The sequence below is a fragment of the Dendropsophus ebraccatus genome, chromosome 10, assembly GCF_027789765.1.
Source record: "Dendropsophus ebraccatus isolate aDenEbr1 chromosome 10, aDenEbr1.pat, whole genome shotgun sequence".
Lineage (NCBI taxonomy): Eukaryota > Metazoa > Chordata > Amphibia > Anura > Hylidae > Dendropsophus > Dendropsophus ebraccatus.
In genome coordinates, this window is record NC_091463.1 from 88,402,452 (window position 1) to 88,428,404 (window position 25,953).

Here is a 25,953-nt window from a genome sequence, read left to right on the forward strand (position 1 = left end):
AGTTCCTGACATGGACAGAGGTGGCAGCAGGGAGCACTGTGTCAGACTGGGAAGAATGCACTGCTTGCTGCAGGATGTCATATTTTAGTCTGTGGTTATAATAAACAATCTTTAGTTACCAAAACCGAAGTGTTACTTTTTGTTTAAGGTTTTATTTTAACGCTCCATGTGCTTTTGTGCCATTTAAATTTTAAAACTTTGACACCATGGCTAAACATTGTGAAACCAGGAATTCAACCTTCTGAAACAGATTAAGAATCTTTGACTTTCACACGTTTTAATGGACTGATAAGAGACAGGACAAACCTGAAGGACAGACAGGGGCCTGCATTTTACTCTACTACATACCAGCGATAAATATCTGGTCACGTGTAGTTAATTTTGCCGCCTTTGTTCTTTTAGGACTTGCATTATCCTGCAGAGAAGAAATCCATTTCTGGTAACAAACATGCAATGGTAAGTTTTAAGCCAAGTTCACACAATGACAATAACAAGATCCTTTCTTGCCTTAAAATAAGGCCGCAGGAACATGTCAAACAATGGCCGTTGTTTATACATAATGTGAACATAGCCTAAGGCTAGTGTCTCACACAGCAGCTTTTTTTGAGCAAAGGCCAGAAGTGGATCCAGTAGGAAGTACAAGTCCTTCCTTTTATATTTTTCATTCCTTTTTAATCCACATCTGGCTTTGGCACAAAAACTGCAGTGTGTGAAACTAGCATAAATTAAAATCTTTATTTGTGGTCGAGCAGACGGTCTGAAAAATAGCTAATAATTCCCATTGAATGGGATTACTGGTACAAATACAACTTATTCTACTAATATTCTCCTAACGCAAGGCTACAACTCCCAGCACGTCCTAACAAAAGCCTGCCTGGGAAGCCTGAATCAAGTACCAAGGTACCAGATATCTTGCTGTGGACAGATATTAAACCATGGATATAAAAAAAAAAAAAGTTAATTATATATATATATATATATATATATATATATATATATATATATATATATATATATATATATATATATATATATATATATATATGCGCGATTTAAAACAAGGCTGAAGACTAGAAATACAAAATAGCATGTGTTTATTATTTACAGAAATGCAGCATGCTATATACAGGCAGGGTTCATCCTGTGCTGAGTCAGGGATGCTGGGGAGAAGCACCCTGTAAGGATGCTCTTATCGTCCAATGTGGATCCCTATAAAAGCCTAGTCACACAGCGGAATATGTAATAAAACAGGGTACAGTATGTATACGGGCTCAGCGCCTCCGCTTAGCTGGGGTGTGCCCACTGTCCGCTGAGGTGAGTAAATATGCGGCTGGGTTCACTTCCTGGCGAAGGATGCCGCTAAGGATGAATTCTGCCGAGGTCACTGGGACTGGTACGGTGGTGCAAGCTGCCAGGTCCTGAGCGCAGGAGACCACAACACATTTTTCCTAAGAGACATCAGAGCAAATCATCCCATGGTCCAATGTCAATTACAACAAACATACACAACTAATGTTATTCACGTTCTTTACCTTGAATGCACGAGGCATTTTGGGGAGAAAAGTGGCCCCACTGCACACAATGATGTCCTTCATCTCTTTGGGTGTGGGACTCACGTTTTTAGTCACATGGATTGCATATCCCTACAATGACAAATTATTTTAAGTAGAAAGTAGTCAATATCCGGGTTATCAACCTAAGTATTACCCCACATACGAAACACATGGGGGGAGATTTATGAAACATGGTGTAAAGTGAAACTGGCTCAGCTGCCCCTAGCAACCAATCAGATTCCACCTTTCATGTTCCAAAGAGTCTGTGAGGAATGAAAGGTGGAATCTGATTGGTTGCTGGGGGCAACTGAGCCAGTTTCACTTTACACCATGTTTCATAAATCTCCCCCATAGCATCTAATCCTACACCACACACTGCATTGGGTGCCGCTCAGTACTAAAGGGGATAATCTGGTTTAGAAAACTACTACAGGGGCAGTCAGTCATCAGCTCTGGGCCCATAACTAGGATACAGGTACTCCCATTGTGTTCACAAGCAAAATACAGCATTTCAGTTTCTATCGCTCAGCACCCAGACTGATCACAACTTTTTGCATGTCAAACTTTTAGGGGTTATCCAGCACTACAAAAACATGGCCACTTTCTTCCAGAGACAGCACTTCTCTTGTCTCCAGTTTGGGTGAAAGTTTTGCAACTTTGTTCCATTGAAGTGAATGGAGCTTAATTGCAAACCGCACCTGACCTGGAGACAAGAGTGGTGCTGTCTCTGTAAAAAAGCAGCCATGTTTTTGTAGCACCGGATAACCCCTTTAGGTGATATTGACACTTTAAGGAATGAACATACATCTAGTAAGTGCTTTATTCTCCAAATAGGTTTCCATATACAAGAGTAGAGACATATGACTGAAAAAAGTTAAGAAATGTGCGTACCTGCAAGAGTGGACTCTCCTTTGCTTTTTGCAAAGAGTCAGACAGTGAGAAGTTGAAGTTTTTCTCTTGTTCCTGGTCATTAACAAGAAATGGAATCGGGGAAAGAAAATATCTGCTCTTCTTACTCTAGGGAGAAAAGTCAAGATCACATTCTGTACAAGAAGAAGTTTTTAAGTTTAAGCCTGGAAAATGGCCGCCTGTGTACCTTATCTAGCCAGTCCAGTGTGACAATCGGTATGCCCCTCGCTAGAGCGCAGAGAAATTTCACTGTTCTTCTGACTCGGTCTGTTACCACATGGGTACAGTCATAGACTGACTGCGCAATTTCCCCACCAAGTTCGCGGATTATCTCCTCTCCCTCAGAATCCACAACACCTGTGAACAATATCTGGAAAAGGAAGGCAATTAGTAGCGGAATAGACTGGGGGAGAATACGTCTAAGTGATTAAAATAAAGTGTTAGAGCCGGACCAAATATGAGAATTAGAAACTATAAAGGAAAATCCACTTCCCGAAATGCAATCGTGGGAAGTCGATCCGTTATACTTAGCATCCTGGGCAGTCAGTCACAGATAAAAATCAATCAATGCATCAGTATATATGTACAGCATCGATCCCCATAAGCTTTCCAGGGGACTCAAAACTTGTGAAAAATGTAACGAGATCAAAAAATGTGCAATGTAGGGGTGCCTTGGGTTACGAGCAAATTTTACCATAAGAAATCATAGAAATGCAGACAATTGGTTCCATACCCCAAAATAATGATTATTATTCTGAATAACATGTAAAACAAATGAAACAAACATTCAGAAACAGCAGAATCTGTGATATTATAAGTTACTGCACAGTAATGGAGAGGATGGGAAACACAAGGGCGGACAGAGACTGCAGGGAGCAGGAAGGAATGAGCAGGGCAGACATGCGCACAGTATTGCAGCACTCTCTGTCCGGGGAGAGAGGGGTTACAGCTATGGAGAGATTATCTCCACAGTCCTGTCCTCTGATGCAAGCCCCAGCCTGAAGTGGATCTGCTATGATTTGGAAGGTGAGAGGGAGACTTCCTGGGTCAGAGTACAGAGCTGTAGACCCCCGATATGCAGACCATGCCCCTCCCCCACTCCCACCCAGTACAGGGAGCTCTTACACCAAAGCAATGCGCTTAATCCAAATCAGAACTTTGAAAAACTGTGAGCTCTTCTTGCAAAACCCTCTCAATTCAAGTTACTCTTAAACCAAGGTGTGTGTGTGTGTGTGTGTATCTATATCATAAAAATGAAAGTCTGTCTGTCTGTCTGTCTGTCCCCTATAGACTTCCAAACGCCTGAACCGTTTGACCCCAAATTTGGCCCACAGATACATTGGGTGCCCGGGAAGGTTATTGCGAAGGTTCCGTCCCCGCCAGATGTACAGGAGGGGAGGGGGAGGGGAAAGAGAGGCGCCCCATAGAGATGAATGGGAAAATCTCCTCACTGCAAACACAGGTGATATAATTAGCTGCAGCAGACACGGCAGTTGGAGCCTTAGCAACCAATAGGATTACTGCTTTCATTTTCACAGGGAGCAATGGTTGCTAGGGAAGCTGCCTCACAACATCCACAGTAATAACTGGTAGACCCCCTACTCCATCTATACAGTACATGTATACAGGGCCCCCTACTCCATCTATACAGTACATGTATATACAGGACCCCCTACTCCATCTATACAGTACATGTATACAGGGTCCCCTACTCCATCTATACAGTACATGTATATATACAGGACCCCCTACTCCATCTATACAGTACATGTATATACAGGACCCCCTACTCCATCTATACAGTACATGTATATACAGGGCCCCCTACTCCATCTATACAGGAAATGTATACAGGACCCCCTACTCCATCTATACAGTACATGTATATATACAGGACCCCCTACTCCATCTATACAGTACATGTATATACAGGGCCCCCTACTCCATCTATACAGTACATGTATATACAGGGCCCCCTACTCCATCTATACAGTACATGTATACAGGACCCCCTACTCCATCTATACAGTACATGTATATACAGGGCCCCCTACTCCATCTATACAGTACATGTATATACAGGGCCCCCTACTCCATCTATACAGTACATGTATATACAGGACCTCCTACTCCATCTATACAGTACATGTATATACAGGACCCCCTACTCCATCTATACAGTACCTGTATATACAGGACCCCCTACTCCATCCATACAGTACATGTATATACAGGGCCCCCTACTCCATCTATACAGTACATGTATATACAGGACCCCCTACTCCATCTATACAGTACATGTATATACAGGACCCCCTACTCCATCTATACAGTACATGTATATACAGGGCCCCCTACTCCATCTATACAGTACATGTATATACAGGACCCCCTACTCCATCTATACAGTACATGTATATACAGGACCCGCTACTCCATCTATAGTACAGTACATATATATACAGGGCCCCCTACTCCATCTATACAGTACATGTATATACAGGACCCCCTACTCCATCTATACAGTACATGTATATACAGGACCCGCTACTCCATCTATACAGTACATGTATATACAGGACCCCCTACTCCATCCATACAGTACATGTATATACAGGACCCCCTACTCCATCTATACAGTACATGTATATACAGGACCCGCTACTCCATCTATAGTACAGTACATATATATACAGGGCCCCCTACTCCATCTATACAGTACATGTATATACAGGGCACTACAGGTATACCAAACTGTGACTGGGCAACACTGCCACACCAGACCTGACCAATACCGCTATACTGTGACTGGATAACACCATCATATCAGACCTGCCCAATACCGCCATACTGTGACTGGATAACACCGCTATACCAGACCTGACCAATACCACCATACTGTGCTGGATAACACTGTCATACCACACCTGACCAATACCGCCATACTGTGACTGGAAAACACCGCCACACCAGACCTGACCAATACCGCCATACTGTGACTGGATAACACCGCCATACCAGACATGACCAATACCGACACACTGTGACTGAATAACACTGCCATACTTGTAAATACGACCCTGCAGGTATACAGGACCCCAAAACTATACACTACAGGTATACAGGACCTCCACCAACTATATACTTCAGGTATACAGGACCTCCACCAACTATATAATACAGGTATACAGGACCCCAAACTATACACTACAGGTATACAGGACCTACACCAACTCTATAATACAGGTATACAGCACCTTCACCAACTCTATACTACAGGTATACAGGACCCCAAAGCTATATACTACAGGTATACAGGAACTCCCACCAACTCTATACTACAGTTATACAGGACCCTCAAACTATGCACTACAGGTATACAGGACCCCCGAACTATATACTACAGGTATACAAGACCTCCACCAATTATACACTACAGGTATCCAGGACCCTCAAACTATAAACTACAGTTATACAAGACCTCCACCAACTATACATTACAGGTATACAGCACCATCTATATACTACAGGTATACAGGACCCCCGAACTATACAGTACAGGTATACAGGACCTTCACCAACTGTACACTGCAGGTATACAGGACCTCCCTCAACTATACACTATAGGTATACAGCCCCCCCCCCCCCCAAAATATGCACTACAGATATGGTAGACCCCTAAAAACTATACATTGTGGGTATACAGAACCCCTCTAACTATGCACTACAGGTATAAACTAATTCCACTGATTAACTCAGATGAAACAATACCTTTAGCTTGGCCTCCTGGGCACCTTAGAACAAATCTAATTAGCACACTGACACTTTGCAGCGCCGGGTACATTTTCTAGTATATATATATATATATATATACACACACACACACGCACATATACACACACTAAGAAAGGTGATCAAAAAGTCACATAAGAAAACATGATACTAATAAAAAAAAAAGCAGTCAAAGACATACATACAGTAAATATATATACACACACACACACACATCAATTTTAATACTTTAAAAAGTTTTTTAATGCTGCGTTCACACCTACAGGATCTGCAGCTGATTTTCTGCAGCAGATTTCATTTAAATAACTGAACACAGCATCAAATCTGCTGCAAATCTGCCGCAGATCCTGTAGGTGTGAACGCACCCTAAAGCAGTAAAACAAAAGTTAGTCAGTTTTACAGCAGGGTGTACTGCATTTCAGTGTACAATTTTTTGGTTTTGCAGCATTTTTTATGGAAAATGTTAATCTTACCTTTGTCTGTGTGTTTTGTGTCTGTTTCCTCGGCCTCCCTCGTCGACGTGGAGTCTCTACTAACTGCTCTTCATCTTCTCTCTCATCCAATTTTGTCCTCTTTATTTCCACTTCTGCCTTTGCCACTTGTCCTCGCTTTCTTGATTCGACTACAGGAGAGGCCTGGGGTATGTCTTTTTTAGCGGCTCGTCTGCCTCTCCCGCCTGCAGGCTTTGATGTCCCCTCTTGTGGAGACACACTCTGACTGTCCTCTGCTCCCTTATTCGCGGTTTCTACCTCATCATGTGACTCTTTAGTATCATCATGTACCTTTGCTCGTGTTCTTGATAACCTGTCAGTCTTTTTCTGCTCGGCCTGTTTGGTCTCTTTTTTGGGCACGCTTATTGCTTCATCTTCTCTCTCATACAGTTTCGTCCTCTTCATTCCCACTTGTCCTCGCTTTTTTGATTCGACTACAGGAGAGGCCTGGGGTATGTCTTTTTTAGCGGCTCGTCTGCCTCTCCCACCTGCAGGCTTTGACGTCCCGTCTTGTGGGGAGACACTGTGACTCTCCTCATCTCCCTTGTTCGCGGCTTCTACCTCATCATGTGACTCTTTACTCTCATCATGTACCTTTGCTCGTGTTCTTGATAACCTGTCAGTCTTTTTCTGCTCAGCCTCTTTGGTCTCTATTTCGGGCAAGCTTATTGCCTCTTCTTCTTTGATGCTTTTTCTAGTTTTCCTTGTGGACTTGACAACTTTTTCCTCTTTGTCTTCTAGAACACTTTCCTCAGTCTTTGTCTCGGTCTTGGAGTCCTTTCTAGTCCTCCTAGGCTTTTTAGTTTGGTCTTCCAATTTCGCAGCCTCTTCTTTCTGGTCTTGTCTTGTTCTTCTGGGGGTAGTTTCTTCTACAGTTTCTTTTACCATCTTGTCATCTCCTCGAGATTGTCTTCTAGTTCTTATCGATGTCTGAGCAGAACTGAATGTATCCTGTGTATTGGTATTATCCTCAGGTATTTCTTGGTCTTTTCGGTTCCTCTGTGCCCTTGTAGTTTTTCTTACTGCTTTATTTTCTTCGGTGGTACCATTGTCCTTCACCTCTTGTTCTGGTTTTGCGGTATTCTCCTTAGAATTACTTCTGGTTCTTTTTGGTCTTTTGCTGCTTTCTGGGACATCTTCATTTCCCTCCTCTTTGCGTTTTGCTCCAGTTTCCTCTTTTATGCCTGCACTCCTCCTGGTTTTACTGTTGTCCTCCTGCACATTTTTAGATTCATTCTCAACCTCTTCCTTTAGAGTCCTCCGTGTTCTTGTTTTTGCTTTCCCAGAATCTAAGCTAGCAGGACCGGCTTCCTCAGCCTTCTTGTTTTCTGCCGTAGCCGTGTCCTCACCTTCGTCTGACTCTTGTTTTATAGGCTTAACCCGAGATTTCAGAGTTGCTTTCCTTCCCCGACTCTCTTCTTGCGGCGCCTGTAATGCTTCGCTGGTGCTTCCGTTTGTTTCTGCTTTTGTTTCCGGACGTGAATCTGTCTCCTTTTCAGCAGAATCTCTTTCAATACCTTTCAAAGAAACGGGAGTCTCTGAGGATAGAGTTTCCTAGATTGAGAATATAAAAAAAAAAACAAAAAAAAAAAAAACAACACACATGAATATAGGAAAGTTGCATACACTTCTCGATGACCATGCAATAAATAAGGAATGCGCCACCTATCAGGTCCCACTAGTGCCGGATTATAGAATGGTTAGTGCACGTACACACATATCCAGAGAGTATAAAGTGGATTAAACACGGCAAACAGAGAATGTACCGAACACAGGTAACTGTAGGCATGAGGCATCAGGATGAACTCACCGGGACTTTCTCTGCAGGTTCCACTTTTCTCTTACTTCTGCTTAGACCTGTGATAAAATATTATATTACAGATTAAAAGCTAAATTAGATCAGCATTTACTAAAAGCATGAAATAAATAATAATAATAATAATAATAATAATAATAATAATAATAATAATAACAATAATAATAATAATATACACACACAATCTGTTTTTAGAGAACTGATTATGTGTGTCTGGAAATAGTTCTTTTAGGGCCCTATTACACAATGCAGTTATCGGGTGAATGGATTGACCCCCTCTCTGTGTATCAGGACTAGAGGAGTTGTTTTTCTTTGTTTTGTTTTTAACCCTTTGAGGACCAGGCCCAAAATGACCCAGTGGACCGCGCAAATTTTGATCTTAGTGTTTCCGTTTTTCCCTCCTCCCCTTCTAAGAGCTCTAGCACTTTCAGTTTTTTATCTACAGGCCATGTAAGTGCTTGTTTTTTACAGGAATAGTTGTACTTTGTAATGGCGTCATTCATTTTACCATAACATGTATGATGGAATCCCAAATATATTATTTATGAAGATATAAATTGGTGAAATCGCAAAAAAGAATGCAATATGGTAACGTTTGGGGGGTTCCTGTGTCTACGTAATGCACTATATGGTAACAGCGACATGACACCATTACTCTATAGGTCAGTCTGAACACAACCATATGCAGGTTACACAGATTCTCTAATGTTATATATGTATTTTTTAATGAAATCCTTTTTTTTGGCAATTAATTATAAATAAAATGGGACTATTGTGACGCTTATAACGGTTTTATTTTTTCACCTATGGGGCTGTATGGGGTGTCATTTTTTCCGCCATGATCTCTAGTTTTTATTAATACCATATTTGTGAAGATCGGACGTTTTGATCACTTTTTATTAATTTTTTTTATATATATAATGTAACATAAAATCGGTAATCCGCGCACTTTTTCCCCTCTTTTCGTGTACGCCGTTTACCGTTCGCAATGACACTTGTTATATTTTAATAGATCGGACAATTACGCACGCTACGGTATATTATATGTTTATCTATTTATTTATTTTTATATGTTTTATTTATATAATAGGATAGGGGGGTGATTTCAACTTTTATTGGGGGAGGGGTTTTGGGGTAGTGTGTTGGTGTTTTAACTTTTTTTTTTTTTACACTTTTGAAGCCCCTTTGGGGGACTTTTACATACACTAGTCTGATTTTTACACTGATGAATGCTATGCCATAGGCATAGCATTGATCAGTGTTATCGGCGCTCTGCTCATTGAGCCTGTCTGTGCAGGCTTAGAGTAGCAGAGCGCCGATCGGACCGCATGGAGGCAGGTGAGAGACCTCCAGCAGTCCGTTTTACCGATCGGGACCCCCGCAGTCACACTGCGGGGGTCCCGATCGCTAAGTGACAGGGGACTCCCCCTGTCACTTACACTTAAACGCCGCGGTCGCGCCGCGATCGCGGCGTTTAAGGGGTTAATGACACGCGGCAGCGCGATCGCTGCAGCGTGTCATTGCCGGTGAGGTCCCGGCTGCTCACTGCAGCCGGCCCCCACCTCCTATGAAGCGCGCTCCGCTCCGGAGCGCGCTTCATAGCGGGAATAACACCCAGGGCGTACAGTTACGCCCTAGGTCGTCTGGGGACAGACTTCCATGGCGTAACTATACGCCCTGGGTCGTCTAAGGGTTAAATAGAGGTAAATTACAAATCTGTAAAAAAAAGTTTTCTCCAGAGTATCCCTTTAAAAATGTAAATTACCCTCTCCCCCAACCAAAATGTGGTATGTACACAATATATGCCATCTCAAAACATCTCACAGATAAAATTTGTTGTTTGATATCACCGAACAAATCTGAAACCTAGAGTTACTCTCCTCTTTGATGATGCTATGCCTATGGCGGACACTAACCTCTCCTTGGAGGAGGCTTCGCTTTGCTTTTGGCAGACGTCTCCGGCACTACTACTTCTGCAGCAGGAACACTTGGGGTTGCCCCCTGTGTGTCGTCCTCCTCTTTGGTGACTGTGTGTATGCTCTCAGCATTAGTGGCACCATCACTTGTAGTTTCTTCAGACAAGGCGGGAGCTTGTGAGGTACCTCCATCTATACCAGGGACACCAAGGCTGTACTGCTGTGTGGCATCAGCTGCTGAGGCCTGTGTATCTTCACTGCATGGCTGCTCAGTCTTCTCCGATGGAACAGGTTCTGTATTATCCTCTGCACAGGGCACTGCTGGGGTCTCCGTCTGCACTGGAGGTTTCAGAAGAGATGGACTTTCTACAAGATACGACTGTGTGGCTTCGAGTTCCAGATTAAGGGACTGCTCATAAGGCTGGGTGGAATCTTCTGCTGTTTCTTTGCTTCCTTCCAGATCTTTAGAGTCTCCTTCTAGATCTTTAGAGTCTCCTTCTTGCTGGATTTCTTTAATCCATACTGAAGCCGGAACATCTCTTTTAAGGTGCAGCCAGGTCCCGGCTTCCTGAGGAGGTCCTGCAGACAAGCACTGGGAGACTGGTTGTGTAGCATCCTGGGACACCGCTTCATTAGACACTTCTTGAACTTCCTTTCCTGATTCTTCGCCACTACTTGAAGGCTGGATTGTTTCTTCGACGGGTTCTGGAGTCTCTAGGACACTGGGCCCTCTTGGTTCTGTTTCACTGCAATAAGCCTGAGTGGCAGCAAATGCATCGTCATCACTTTCCTCCTCGGATGCGGATGTATTTACTGATAAAGGGGGAAAAAAAAAAAAAAATTACAAAAGCTGCTCAATATCTGATGCATATACACATCTACAGATACATTCACTAAACAGTATGCAAATGTTCATAAGAAACATTACCCAGCAAATTAATTCATATATAATAAATTTTGTTTTGCTGCTCTTTGTGATGCTTTAATCAACCATATCACTGCAATTCTACTGGTGACCAGCAGAGGGCGCAGTGGTAGCAGTCAAGTGCCACTCCTTGCTTACAGTCCACCAGCATAGGCTGAGGATACACCATACTGCTGGCAATCTAGTGCCATATACACAGTTCCTTTGGCAGGTGTCATCTGCAGGGAGCCATCCACTATAAAAACTATATATAGTACAAACTATGTACTAACCGGTCACTGATGAAATCTGCAGCACATCTATGGGATTAGCGGGACCTGAATACAGAAAAGTAAACAGAGTGAACATAAACCATGATATAGAAGGCACGTGGAGGAGAAGCACAATATGGCTATGACACATCAGGTATATACCTTGAGTTGGATATGATATAAAGATCACTGCCTGACCTCTCTGTTCTCAGAGATAAGCTGCCACCAGAGCTCCCTGGCTGTGGCTTACCTTTCCTTATAGAGAACACAGGAGCGCTCGGCCATGCAGAACGTTCTCATGTTTGAGAGATAACGGTCGGCCGGATGATGGTTTAGCTGACCATTAATGAAGGAGTCTGGCCTCCTTTAGAATATTTGCCTCCTATGAAGTGATGTATATGCTGGGTGTAACACTACCTGTCACTTCTGTTCGGAAATATTAGATTGTAGTGGGAAAGAACTTACGCTTGAAGGGATCCGGCTCTGTCCATGTGGAACTGAATATAAAAGCTTGTGTCGCCTCCTCGTCATCTGAAAGATACAAGAGAATGAAAACCCTGTGTAACCAGTCACATAAGGCTATGCTCACCTCGTAACCATGTGTCAACGCAGATAACGTAAAAGAAAAAAAAAATAACTAACGCCGCAAAAAAACTAGATTAAAAAAACTCTCCCATCTATGTTTCTTAGAACCTAGACGGTAATGTGGTGTGGACTCATAAAAAAGCTAATGCGTTAGATCCAATGGAGTGTCCTGCACACTCCGCATCTCAGGAGGATACGTCTGATCTCTGTGAATGACGATCATTTGCTGAGCCCATCATAAGGGTCGATCACGTGGCTGCTGGGCCTTCTGGATGGTGAGACCCTGTAACTTCATCAGCCATTTACACAGGGATCCAATCAGTCAATGAATGCGTCTGTTTCTCAGCTGATTTTACCCTATAATCAGGCTTGTGTTACTACGTTATTTTAGATACACGGAAGTCGGGAAAAGTTGACCACTAACAGCAAAAGCCTCCCAGGAATGTTATACCTTGTAATTCTGACTCTTCTTCCAAGTAGCACTGTGTGGGCATCATCTCCAAGTCATTGCCTGGTATAAGAAAAAACACAAAAGATCTAATGTATACAATCTTATAATGGCTGAAATATTCTGTGTCATATATGGGCTATTGTGGGAATTAAATGTAGTGAAACAGTGAAGTGCTACACTAGTGGGCGCTATGTGCCATGTATAGCTACTGCCAGCCAGCTCAGGAGTGAGGGAAGCCCCTGCAGCCTACAGCGCTCTTTGAATCAATATTACTGCATGCTCCGCCAGTGATGGAGAAGCACAGACAATGAGGCTTCCCTCCAGCTGCTCAGCCGCTTGGCAGAGGAACTTTCCCCCTCCCTACCTCAGTTCTGGATCTTAGCCCATTGCCTCCACAGATTATGGACAGAATTGGAAGCTTACTTTCAGATTCCGACTTCTGCGTCTCAGCGTCCTCCTCTGTGATTTGCGCAGGAACGTTCTTGGTTTGTTCAGTAGAAATTCCAGATACGGCGTCAGATTTCTGATCTACACCACCTTCCTCCTGACCTACACTGGTGCCAACGATATCTTCTTCTGCCTTACTCTCCACCACATCTGTATCACCATCCACATGCCACTCCGCAGCCTTAGTCACTTCTGTCCCCTTGCTAGCATCATGGGTATCAGTGGTACTTTCAGGTGCAGCATCATCATCGTCGTCCACATCTGTATCACTATCCACGTGTAGTGCGGCAGCCTCTTTGGCCTCCGTATCACTTACAGCAGTCTCTTCATTTGGTTCATCAGTTACATTTTTCACCTGGGTAATATCTGACCCCCCAGGTTTCTGATCTTCATCAACATCAGTGTCGCTATCCACACCTGTCGTCTCTTGGGCACCTGTGCTTGCTGTGGTTTCCTGTGGTGCACACGTTACATCTTTGCTGGAAGCGTCGACATCTTCATCCACGTCTGTGTCACTATCCAGGTTGAATGCATCTTTCGTTTCTGCTTGGCCCACCTTGGAGGAGCCCGGCTCAGCTTCTTTCACTACTCTCGTGGACACATCCTCCACATCTGTGTCACTATCCAGGTTGGGTGCATCTTTTGTTTCCGTGTGGCATGTGACCTTGGAGGATTCTGGCTCAGCTTCTTTCACTTCTGCAGTTGACGAATCTTCCTCCACATCTGTGTCGCTGTCCAGGTTAAACGCATCTTTTGCTTCCTCTCCGCTCACCCTGGACGATTCTGGCTGAGCTTCTTTTACAACTCTAGTGGAGGCATCTTCCTCCACATCGGTGTCACTGTCTAGGCTGAGCGCCTCTTTTGCTTCCTCTCCGCTCACCTTGGAGGATACTGGCTCAGCTTCCTTCACTTCTGCATTCGACGCATCTTTCTCCACATCGATGTCAGTGTCCGGGTTGAGTGCATCTTTTGCTTCCTTTCCGCTCACCTTGGGGGAGTCTTGCTCAGGTTCAGGTTCTTTTACGACTTCAGTGGACACATCTTCCTCCACGTCTGTGTCACTATCCAGGTTGTGCACCTCTTTAGCTTCGTCTCCGCTTACCCTGGAGGATTCTGGCTCAGGTTCTTTTACGACTTCAGTGGACACGTCTTCCTCCACGTCTGTGTCACTATCCAGGTTGAGCGCCTCTTTTCCTTCCTCTCCGCTCACCTTGGAGGAGTCTTGCTCAGGTTCAGGTTCTTTTACGACTTCAGTGGACACATCTTTATCCACGTCTGTGTCACTATCCAGGTTAAACGCATCTTTTGCTTCCTCTCCGCTCACCGTAGACGCACCCGGCTCAGCTTCCTTCACTTTTGTACTGGCCACCTCTTCCTCCACATCAGTGTCACTATCCAGGTGGAACCCCTCTTTCTCATTACTTCTAGAGTCCTGTTCAGCCTGGACGCTGGGACTGGATTCACATGGTGCCTCCTGAACCGTCTCACTTCTGGTGGATGCCAAGTGATCTTCGTCACGTGGACCACTCACCACCACGCTTTCAGACGATGGCTTCTGTAATGCGTCATCTTGCAGTAACTTCGCACACTCTTGCTCTTTCACCCCGTCTTCTGTATCTACACGCTCAGCACCAGGTTCAGGCATGCTGCCACCAGACGTAGACTCCGCTGCCTGTTCTCGGTTCTCTTTAGCTCCCAATCCCAGCTTCATTTCAGCATCTGATGATTTCCTGGATGTTTCTATGGCTTCCTTGTCTATGGGAGGCAACATCTCTCCGCTGTGTTTCGGCTGATCTTTATGAACTACGGATGTGGAGATATCAGGTGAAGGTGGTACGTAGGCGCTTCTTCTCGAGGTGTCTGTATCGCTATCACTTGGTACACTTAGGGAAGGAAGACGTGTCTCAGAAGTGGACGTATCATCTTCTTCATCACTAAGAAAAAGTGAAAGTAATTATTTCTTTCTAATTTTATGCCATGTTATCCTGTACTAGAAACGTACTACTCTGACTGTCAGTAGGTTTAGGCTGTCCTATCTCAGGGTAATAGCATAAACTAGTAAGAAGGAAGCGGAACAGAATGATGTTGGTTCTGTACGGCTGATTCAGAAATATCCCCTGAATAACATGGACAATAAGTAGTCCTTTCCGTTATGCGTGTGAGCTCAGAAGTGGATATTCATGAGAAGCAGAAAACTCCGCCCACCAGCTGCTGATTGGCAGTTATCTATCCATGCTGTGTATAGGCAGTCAACTGTCAATAAGCAGCTGGAGGGCGGGGAGAGGGGTGTGGCAAGAATCCTATTCTCCTGCATATTAGGAGAACGGCTGAACAAAATGATTTAAAGAGTCACTGCAAAAATCAATAGTCCAGGCGATTTTAAGAAACTTTGTAATTGGGTTTATTAGCCAAATCTGCCTTTATCTACATGTAAAAAGCCTTTTCCCAGGTCCCCCCTCCTGTCATCCACTCCTCAGAATCAGGAGATCTAAATCAGACGCGTCCTGTTTGTTCTATGAAGAGGGGAGGGGGGAAAAGAGACAGAGCAGAAATGTCAACAGCAGAAAACAGAGAACAAAGGATTCCTCAGCAGGGGAGCTATTCAGAGGTCAGATAGCTTAGTGGTGACTGTCAGATGAGAGAGCCTGTGTTGTAGCTTTTAATTGACTCTTTGTTGTCCTGTTTTGGTTTCTTTATTTTCTCTCTCCATAGGAGAACAATGAAGACAGGGGGGAGAGCTTCAAACTGCTTTTTCATGATAAAAATTCATTTTTCGGCTAATAAACCCAATTACAAAGTTTCTTAAAATCGCCTGTACTATTGATTTCTGCAAAAAAAAATTCACGACAGTGACACTTTAAGTAATACACTGATCTAATCAGCATTTCTGTCACTAGTTTATGCTGCCCTCATTTAAGGTGGGAAAAACCTAGTGACAGATTCCCTTTAAAGAGAAGGTGTGGGTTTTAACACAAAAATGCTTAAAAAGCTTTAGCTAAACAGTGTCTTTGGCAAAATTACATGCCTGCAGTTTTTGCATTTTTACAATTGGAGACTTATAGGGGTTTCCCAACGCAGAAAAACACGGCTGCCTTTTTCCAGTAACAGCACCCCCTCAGTATAAGTATTAATTGGAGCTGAGTTGCAATACTGCACTTGGGCTACGTTCACACGTAGCAAAACTAGCGGAATTCCGCGGCATAATTGTCCGCCGCGGAATGCCGTTAGCCTCCCTCTCATAATGGGAGTCTATGGGAGGCGCGCGCTGCTGCTCTCCCCACACTGAAGAATGAACATCTTCATTCTTCAGCGCGAAGAGACTCTGTGAGGACAGCAGCACGTGCCTCCCATAGACTCCCATTATGAGAGGGAGGCTAACGGCATTCCGCGGCGGACAATTCTGCCGCGGAATTCCGCTAGTTTTGCTACGTGTGAACGTAGCCCAAGTGCAGTATTGCAACTCAGCTCCAATTAATTAAAGAGAGCCAATTTGTTTACCCATGCACAACCTGAGGACAGGAATGGTGCTGTTTTTGCAAGAAAGCAGCTGTGCTTTTACACCTGGATAACCCCTAAAGAAATAGTGTTGAATGTGTTTAGGAAATGTGTTCATTATATTCACAAAAAAAGTTTTCTGTGCAAACTGAGACACTCTTCTTCTCCCTAATCTAATGTTAAGGTAATAAGAATCAATTTTGATCCCCCAAGAATGGACATTTTGTACTGGGAGAACAATCATAGTTACAGCAGACAGACAAATAGTGTTCCTCTATAGAAAGTGCCAAGAAAGGTTTCTCTCTATGATGCATTCTAAGAGCTATGGCTTATGTATTCTGCCATCACTGAGGCTGTTCGAGATGCAATGAGGCCGGATGAGTTGTAGTTAGAGATGAGTAATTTGGATTGGAGGGTCAGGTTCTCAGTGTTCAGACCTTGACCAGTCAGTAGAATGAGCGGGAGTGTACCACGCCGCCGTGCACTCCTCTCTCGGCTGTGTTTCTGAGACTCCATCTAGGTCACGTGATCCAGAGCACACAAAGTGCGTGCTCTTCCCGTCTCAACCTGATCAGTCGGAGTCTGAACAAGGGAATTTTAAAATTGCTCATTTGTCATCTTCCCCCTCACATCCAGAATTCCTGTATTATTCTTTCATTTTGGGGCAAGACTCACCTTTCAGGCACAATGGTGTCTGCATCAGGTGGGAAGATGTCTCCTGAACCTGAAGTGTTAAGACAGGACCTGAAGGATCGGACACCTGCAATGATACAAGTAAAATAAGTGTGTGCCACATCTTCTACATGTATAACCTGACACATCTCTGCACATGTACACTGATCTACATGTATAACCTGACACATCCCTGCACATGTACACTGACCTACATGTATAACCTGACACATCCCTGCCCATGTACACTGACCTACATGTAGGTGACAGACAAGTGACCGTTGTGTCTCCCCATCAAGGTCCCGGAGGAGCGATCTCCCCCACTAGACACCAGGGAAACGTTGCCTCCGGTAATCGGAGGCAGCTGTCAACTTTGACAGCTGCCTCCGATTAGCTAATTAGCGGGCACGGCGATCAGACCGTGCCCGCTAATAGCAGCGGTCCCGGGCTACTCGCGGCACTTCAAAGCGGGGCCGCCGCGCGGCCCCGCTTTGAAGTGCAAGTGCGGACATATGACGTACCGGTACGTCATATGTCCTTAAGAGGTTAAAGTGTCACGGTCGTTTAAATTTTTTTTTTTGCAGAAATCAATAGTACAGGTCATTTCAAGGAACTTTGTAATTGGGTTTATTAGCCGAAAAATGCATTTTTATCATGAAAAAGCAGTTTGAAGCTCTCCCCCTTGTCTTCGCTGTTCTCTATGGAGAGGAGAGGGGTTGAGGGAGATGAGGCACCAAAACAGGACAACAAAGAGCCCAGTGATGGAGCTGTAAATGAACTATCTCCTCTGAAGTCAGCACTGACCTCTCTGACCTATAAATATATCGGCTTTCATGCAGCTCCCGCTGTGCAATTCTTTGTTCTCTGCTGCTGACTAATCTCCCTCCTCCCCTCTCCATAGATCAGACAGGGCATGACTAAAATCCCCTGTACGGTTGATTTCTGCAAAAAAATAAAATAAAATGAAACGACAGGTACACTTTAAGTAACGGGACAACCATGATTTGGCTTTTTGCATTATCTGAACCAGAAGCATTGTCACAGATGGTGCTGTGGATCTCCATACTTAAAAAAAAAAAAAAAAAAAAAAAACAGCACCACACCCGTCCTCAGGTTGTCTGTGGTATTACAACTTTGTTCCATTCACTTCAATGGTACTGAGCTGAACTATTACACCTAGACTGAGAAGGAGAATGGTGTTTCTGGAAGAAAGCAGAGAGGGGTTTCTCTAATCCTGGATAACCTCTATATGGACAGGAGAGAAACTGAGAATGGAGGGTGAACAAGAGTGTGGCGAGAGAAAGTAAGCATGTGAGCAAGAGAACCATTATAGTCCATACTACCATCATTCCTCCGCATCGGTTTTTCCTCCTCTTCATCCTCCTCATCTCCGGAGTCTCTCGCTAGAACAGTCCCCTGTGCGATCCTCCGTATGGCGGCCCCTGGGGTTTTCTCTATTGCCAGGGCTCCCTGAGTTGGGGGGACCATCATGGAGTCATCTTCGCTTGTCTCCTCCTCTACCTTTGCCTTCACCGTGTAGCGACAAACCACATCAGCAAAATGAAGGAAGTCCCCATCGGTTAAGAAGTAGCGAATGTGTGGTGTCAGGGCGGCTTTGCTACGCCTTGTTTTGTTGAGGCTGCCATTGTCTAATATTGTGTGGCAGTTACCCTTCACCTCCAAGATGGCGTGCTTCTTAGATACAGACTGTGCCGGCAAGGTGATATCACAGTTTGTGTGACGACCAATCACATTCTCCCCGTAGAAGATGGGGAAGTCTGTAAAAAGCGTAAATTAATAAAAGAATTATGAACTCAGAACCATTAGGGGATAATGCACAGGACACCCGGATATTGTTTAAAACATAGGACCTTTAAAATCTGATACCAATCTTATCTTCTGTCTCTTAACCTCCTCCCGCCGCTGCACTGTAAATTAACGTTGCTGCAGCCTATGCCTAATGCTGCAGAGACGTTAATTTACGATCGAGGATAACCACAGGCGCAGAAGCTGCGCCTGTGTCATCCACGGCGGGTCCCGGCTATCAGTGATAGCCGAGGACCCGCTGCTGCGCTCCAGTGCTGAGAGACAACCCTATAGATACTGCGGTCAGCACGACCGCAGCATATACAGGGCTCCAGACAGAGAATTCTCCCTCTACAGAGGGAGAATTCTCTCCGGTGTCCATCAGGGCTCTGCTAAGTGATGGCAGAACCCCGATGGTAGCCATGGAAACCGGAGGCTTCCGGTTTCCTGGCTACGGAGGCTGGAGGGAGGGAAGGCAGGGCGTGCGGGGAGTGTGGCCGTGCGCTCTGCCCCCTCCTCTGCCACTGTTACAAAATTGTAACAGCGGCAGGGGACAGAGGAGAGGGGGCAGACATACAGACATCAGCTTTTTGGGATCATTATGATACCATAGGCTGATGTCATCAATGACCCCAGGTCGCGAAAGGGTTAAAGTCCCCATACACCTTAGAAGGCCATACCATCTGCTCGTGGCAGGTTCGGCTGTCAGTATAAGATTTATAGGGCTCTCCCGACTGTACGACAGATGATGTCAGTGGTGATAGGGGTCAGGCATGATAGAAAAAAATAAAATAAAAATCACTGCCCGACCCCTTTGTTCTGGAAGAGAGAAGCCGCAGTCAGCTCTCTGGCTGCAGCTTAAAGAAGTATTCCAAGAAAAAAAAAAAACTTTCCCCTATGAACAAGATAGGGGAAAAGTAGCATTGCGGGGAGTCCCGACCTCTGTACCTCTAACGATGCGTGGCAAGTCCTTTATTTTATGTTTGTTTGGTTAGTCCATGTATTTTAAAATAAATAAAGGTTACGTTTTAACATTTACATACACCAACATTTTTGCTGTGATATTCCGTCTGTAATGAAGCTGTATGGCCACCTCGACAAACTAGGAAATTTACAGTCTATAAGAGATCTCATCTATATATATAAAAAAATAAAATAAAATAAAAAACTAGTTAATTGGATCTGACAAACAAAGAGAAGTTGAATGACGCCATCTTACTCACCCCGTGCAGGTCCATGTTCCCCAGCAAACATGTGTAGATTGCCCACCGGTTCATCTCTATTGAACGACCTCTCCTGCTCTTCCTCCACGTCACTGAGTCGCTGTGTCTGATCCATTCTGCAACACACAAAAAGTTACAGACCTTTAAGTATGCCATGAAAACGGAATGAGCACTCATGTGTGAGCACTGCCGCTTTAGTCTGGAGATAGTGGAGGAGTACTGGTGCTCAGTTACTGGAGCTTACTGGTTTGATATAGAATAGGTTTTGTTGCTGTTTTAAGGATCCGCTTTAATGGGATCCTGTGAGATCAGGGATGGGGAACTTTCAGCCCTCCAGCTGTTGCAAAACTACAATTCCCATCATGCCTGGACAGCCGTTGTGTGGGAATTGTAGTTTTGCAACCGGTGGAAGGCCTCAACTCTGGAATCATCCAATCTGTATTATAGATCAGTCCCAAAACTGAACACATTAGACAGTAAATAATAGTAGAGGACACCTAGCACAGCAACGACTAACAGCGAAGCGGTAGACAGCACAGCGCCGCCACACTGTCACATTCCTCACATAGTCGCTGGTTAATGGTTAGTCACAGTACACTGCACCCAGACATAGCGAGGAGCTGCCACTGCCTGGAGACATGGATGATCTGTACAGGAGCAAAACTTGGCCACCCCCCCCCCCCCCCCCCTTATAATCTTATATACACGCTGAACATACACTACTAGAGTCACACTAAGCAGGACCTCATACAGCAGGCAGGAGGCCTTCCCCACTGAAGTCTATGGGACCAGATGAGCTACATCTATACGCAATCTCCTCTTCTCCTTTGGCTAGGATCCCTGACCTTAAAAGCTGTGTGCGGTAGTCCAACTTGCGTCCATTCACTTCAATGCAACCAAGCTTTAATACCACACACAACCTTAGGAAAAGAGTGGCGATCTTTCCGTTTTTCTGATCCTGGAGAACCCCTTTAAGAGTGGGTTCACACGTAACGGACCCGCAGAGGACACAGCGGAATCCCTTTATGGTCATTTCCTCGCGCTGCGAGTATGTAAGCACTGGCCCCCTTAACCCATGGCAGCCCGGGGCATACAGGGACTTTTTAACAGCCTGAAAAAAAAAAGCCATGCCTGGTGGTACAGTGGACAGATCGGATTCTTACAATGTGATTGTGAAAAGCTGATAGGCTGCCTTCAGCCACCAAATACACAGATCAATGCAGTACATAGGTACTGAATTGATCCCCATGAGCAATCAGGGTATTGTTCACAGGAGTACTAACTATAAGGGGACTACAAATTACAGCTCCCCCGCTGTAAGAATACATTACCTGTCCTCGCCGCACGGGTCCGGCGTCCTGCTCTCCCGTCCGGCCAATTAGTGTGTTGCCCAGCTGCAGCCACTGATTGGCCGGACGGGAGAGCAGGACGCCGGACCCGTGCAGCAAGGACAGGTAAAGTATGTTTACAGCGGGGGAGCCGGCCGGGAGCAGAAGGGGTTAAGGGCGGCAGAATTACATACTCGCTGCGGTCGTTTAGACTGCAGCAAGTATGTAGTGTATGGGAACTGCCAGGACCTGCCGGGCTCGCAGCGAGAATCTCGCTGCGAGCCCGTTTGTGTGAATATACCCTAAAAAAAAGTTATAAATAAAAAAAATCCTCATATTAAAAGTTTAAATCACAACACTATTTCACAAATAAAAAAATAAACGCATTTGCTATCTCTGCATTCGGAACCACTTGAATTACCGCAAGATTTCTTCTTATCTCGAAAAGTAAACTGCATCAACGCAAAAACGCAAAGTGCAAAACTGCAGATTTTTGGTCACGTCAAATATAGAAAAATCTGGATAAAAAAAAAAAAAAAAAAAAAAAAAAAAGTTGCATATACGGAAGCAAGATACCAACAGAAAGTGCAGATCATGGGTTTCAAAAGCAGTAAAATAAAATAGGAGATATATAAGTCGTCTATCATTGTAATTGTAGGAACATAAGACAACATGTCACGCAATGGCGCAAAGAAAAATGAGCTTCTTTCTCCCTTTCCATTTCACCATGCGATTTATTTTTCTTAATTTTTCCCTAAAAAATGCTGCGAAAACTTAAGTCTGTCATTGCTAAGTACAATGGTCAAAAATGAAGGATCATGTGGGTTTTGAAGGCGAAAATTGCAAGTGTTATGCATGGGGGGAAAACCAAAAGTGCAAAAACAAAAATCGTCTGCGTCCTTAAAGGGTTAAATGAGGAATTTTAGAATTTCTTTTTTTTTTTTTTTTTTTTACTGCTTCTTGAGCTCAGATAAAAACCTATATACTCTTTCCTGGCTCCACACGTCTTTCCCAGTATCCATCCCTGGACCTCCCCAATCAGCAGCGGAGGCGGGACACCACCGCTGTCACCGATTGGCTGACTGGGGAAATTTCTGTGCCAATTCAAGGAATCTGATTTGCAGTAGGGACTGACACCATAACGGTGGAGCGAGGAAAGGAAGTATAGGAGTCTCTTTTCTCTGTAACTGCACTCAGCACATCGTTATGTCAAAAATAAGCCGTCCGGAATACCCCCTAAGGCAGGCATGTCCAAAGTCCGTCCGGAGGGCCATTTGCGGCCCGCGTTCCGAACTTTTACGGCCCCCCAGGTATCCAGCTTGCTATTATCTGCCTGTGTTATAAAGCATATAGCATGTAGCATGTAAAATGGTCGGCCCTCGCACATGTTCACTTCATCAAATTTGGCACTCTTTGAAAAAAGTTTGGACATGCCTGCCCTAAGGGTATGTGCACACTGAGCAATTCTCCGGGAACTGGGCCCAGTTCACACTGAGCAAAACAGGCAGAATTTCCAGCGTAATCTGTGTCAATTTTCCGCCCATTCCGCTAGAAATTCCGCCTAAAAAATAGCTGCAGATTGATGTCAATGGGATTTCCGCTGTACTGTTCACACTGCGGAATTGCGCTGAATTCCACACAGAAAATTCCGCCGCCGATGAGCTTTCCGTCCGTCCAAAAGAATTAACATGTCAATTCTTTGGGCGGATTCCATTGAAAATCAATGGAGATTTAATTTTACGCCTTGTAACTATTCAGCGCTGAATTCAGTGCCATTTCAGTGCTCTATAGAAAGGAGCAATGTTGCATTTAAACGGGCGGAATTCTGCGCGTATTTTGCCTCGGAATCCGCGAGAACTGCTCAGTGTGCACATACACTTAGGGTCAGTTCACACTGAGTAAACACGGAGGAGAGCTCCGCCGCGGAATCCCGCTATGCTCAGTGTGCTGCTTTGAGTGAATGAGAGGGCGCGCACTCCTCCGCTGCCACCGCTCAAAGTAGTAACATGTTAGTTCCTTGAGCGGAGAGGAAGCGGACGAGCGCGCGCTCTCCCATTCGCTCAAAGCAGCACACTGAGCACGACGGAGAGCTCTGCCGTGGAATTACACCGTGTTACTCTGCTTCAAGGGTCAAACAGTCCATAGCGAGCCACAGCACCCGCAACGATCAGCTGCATACAGTCCCCACAGCACCCGCACCGATCAGCCGCATACAGTCCCCACAGCGCCCGCACCGATCAGCTGCATACAGTCCCCACAGCGCCCGCACCGATCAGCTGCATACAGTCCCCACAGCGCCCGCACCGATCAGCTGCATACAGTCCCCACAGCGCCCGCACCGATCAGCTGCATAGTCCCCACAGCACCCGCACCGATCAGCTGCATACAGTCCCCACAGCGCCCGCACCGATCAGCTGCATACAATCCCCATAGCGCCCGCACCGATCAGCTGCATACAGTCCCCACAGCACCCGCACCGATCAGCTGCATACAGTCCCCACAGCGCCCGCACCGATCAGCCGCATACAGTCCCCACAGCATCCGCACCGATCAGCTGCATACAGTCCCCACAGCACCCGCACCGATTAGCTGCATACAGTCCCCACAGCACCCGCACCGATCAGCTGCTTGTCCCCACAGCACCCGCACCGATCAGCTGCATACAGTCCCCAGAGCACCCGCACCGATTAGCTGCATACAGTCCCCACAGCACCCGCACCGATCAGCTGCATACAGTCCCCACAGCACCCGCACCGATCAGCTGCATACAGTCCCCACAGCGCCCGCACCGATCAGCTGCATACAGTCCCCACAGCGCCCGCACCGATCAGCTTCATACAGTCCCCACAGCAGCCGCACCGATCAGCTGCATACAGTCCCCACAGCAGCCGCACCGATCAGCTGCATACAGTCCCCACAGCACCCGCACCAATCAGCTGCATACAGTCCCCACAGCACCCGCACCGATCAGCTGCATACAGTCCCCACAGCACCCGCACCGATCAGCTGCATACAGTCCCCAGAGCACCCGCACCGATTAGCTGCATACAGTCCCCACAGCACCCGCACCGATCAGCTGCATACAGTCCCCACAGCAGCCGCACCGATCAGCTGCATACAGTCCCCACAGCACCCGCACCAATCAGCTGCATACAGTCCCCACAGCGCCCGCACCGATCAGCTGCATACAGTCCCCACAGCATCCGCACCGATCAGCTGCATACAGTCCCCACAGCACCCGCACCAATCAGCTGCATACAGTCCCCACAGCACCCGCACCGATCAGCTGCTTGTCCCCTATCACGTGGATAGAGGATAACTTTAGATCTTGGACTAATCCCTTTAAAAACAAAATATATAATACATCATAGACAGTGATCAGTGAGGATCTGGGTGATCAGACCCCAACTAATCGCTAGAAGAGGAGGGAAGCACCTAGCTGAGCGCTTCACTATGCACCCCACACAGGACAGTGCCATAGACTTACATTAGGACTCCACCTCAGACACAAGTGGCAGAGGAAGCACGTGAGATCACTTGGGGGTCCTCCACCAAGCAAACCTTTTGATTGGCTGCAATGGGCACCTCCATGTTTTTGCCTACAGCTTCCTATGAGAGGAGTCATGTGACATAGGAAGTCCTCCTACCTTACCAGCTGCCATGTTGTCTTTGCCCAACTCTATGGAAAGTTTCCTCCAAACTTTTTCCCAATGATAACTCCCCCCCCTCCCCCTCAGTGTCACAGCCCCTCCCCCAATCCTGTCCTGTCCCTTTAAGAAACTTTCCTACACATAATGCCCACTTGTATACATAGCAGCGTGCCCCTCCCCCTCAGCCTGGCACACGCCTCCTGCCTGCTGGACTTTGTTCAGTGCCCAGATACAGAACCCGGCCCCACACGGCAACTCAGACGCAGTCCACACGGCGCGTTACCTACACATATATGTGCACAGACAATGTATAGACAAGCAGACATGTCCGCCCCTCACTTCCTGTCTCACTTCCTACCTCTGCCGCTGCCCCAATACACCTCCTCGCGGTCAGCGCGCCTCCTAGTTTTCATATACACTTCTTCTCTGATTGGTGGAGGCGCCTGTCACTCATCCCCACACAGGCATGTTACCCGTTAGGGAAGGTCTTACGTCACGGCGGTGGGCGTAACTTTTTGAAATTCGCGATCGTGATTGGTCGGGGGGGCTATGTTGGCAATAAAGAATTGCGTGCGGTTTAGGCGCTAGAGGGGTAATTATGTGTATTATGTATGTCCGCCGCGCAGGAGCCATTTTGATTGAA

The 25,953-nt window shown here is 45.7% G+C and overlaps 1 protein-coding gene across 1 annotated transcript; it reads right to left on the reverse strand.

Annotated features, from left to right (window-relative positions):
- Positions 1-1,077: 1,077 nt before the first annotated feature.
- Positions 1,078-25,659, reverse strand: MDC1 (mediator of DNA damage checkpoint 1). Its single transcript, XM_069944108.1, has 15 exons — positions 25,598-25,659; positions 20,333-20,448; positions 18,647-19,081; positions 17,307-17,391; positions 13,113-15,070; positions 12,690-12,749; positions 12,119-12,184; positions 11,675-11,719; positions 10,478-11,290; positions 8,556-8,602; positions 6,728-8,299; positions 2,650-2,832; positions 2,445-2,570; positions 1,533-1,643; positions 1,078-1,448 (listed from the first exon to the last, which is right to left on the reverse strand). The coding sequence occupies exons 2-15, from the start codon at positions 20,445-20,447 to the stop codon at positions 1,272-1,274; spliced, it is 5,793 nt and encodes a 1,930-aa protein (XP_069800209.1). The 5' UTR covers position 20,448; positions 25,598-25,659; the 3' UTR covers positions 1,078-1,271.
- Positions 25,660-25,953: the final 294 nt, after the last annotated feature.

What these genes read in the sequence shown, in the direction of transcription:
- MDC1 (XM_069944108.1), bottom strand. Translation starts at nt 20,447, where the DNA reads ATGGATCAGACACAGCGACTCAGTGACGTGGAGGAAGAGCAGGAGAGG. An exon ending in GAAGCCTCCTCCAAGGAGAG is followed by an intron (nt 8,603 to 10,477) that starts GTTAGTGTCCGC and finishes ATTTTATCACAG; the next exon opens with GTCTAAGCAGAAGTAAGAGA. An exon ending in CACAAAACACACAGACAAAG is followed by an intron (nt 2,833 to 6,727) that starts GTAAGATTAACA and finishes TTCCTTTTCCAG; the next exon opens with ATATTGTTCACAGGTGTTGT.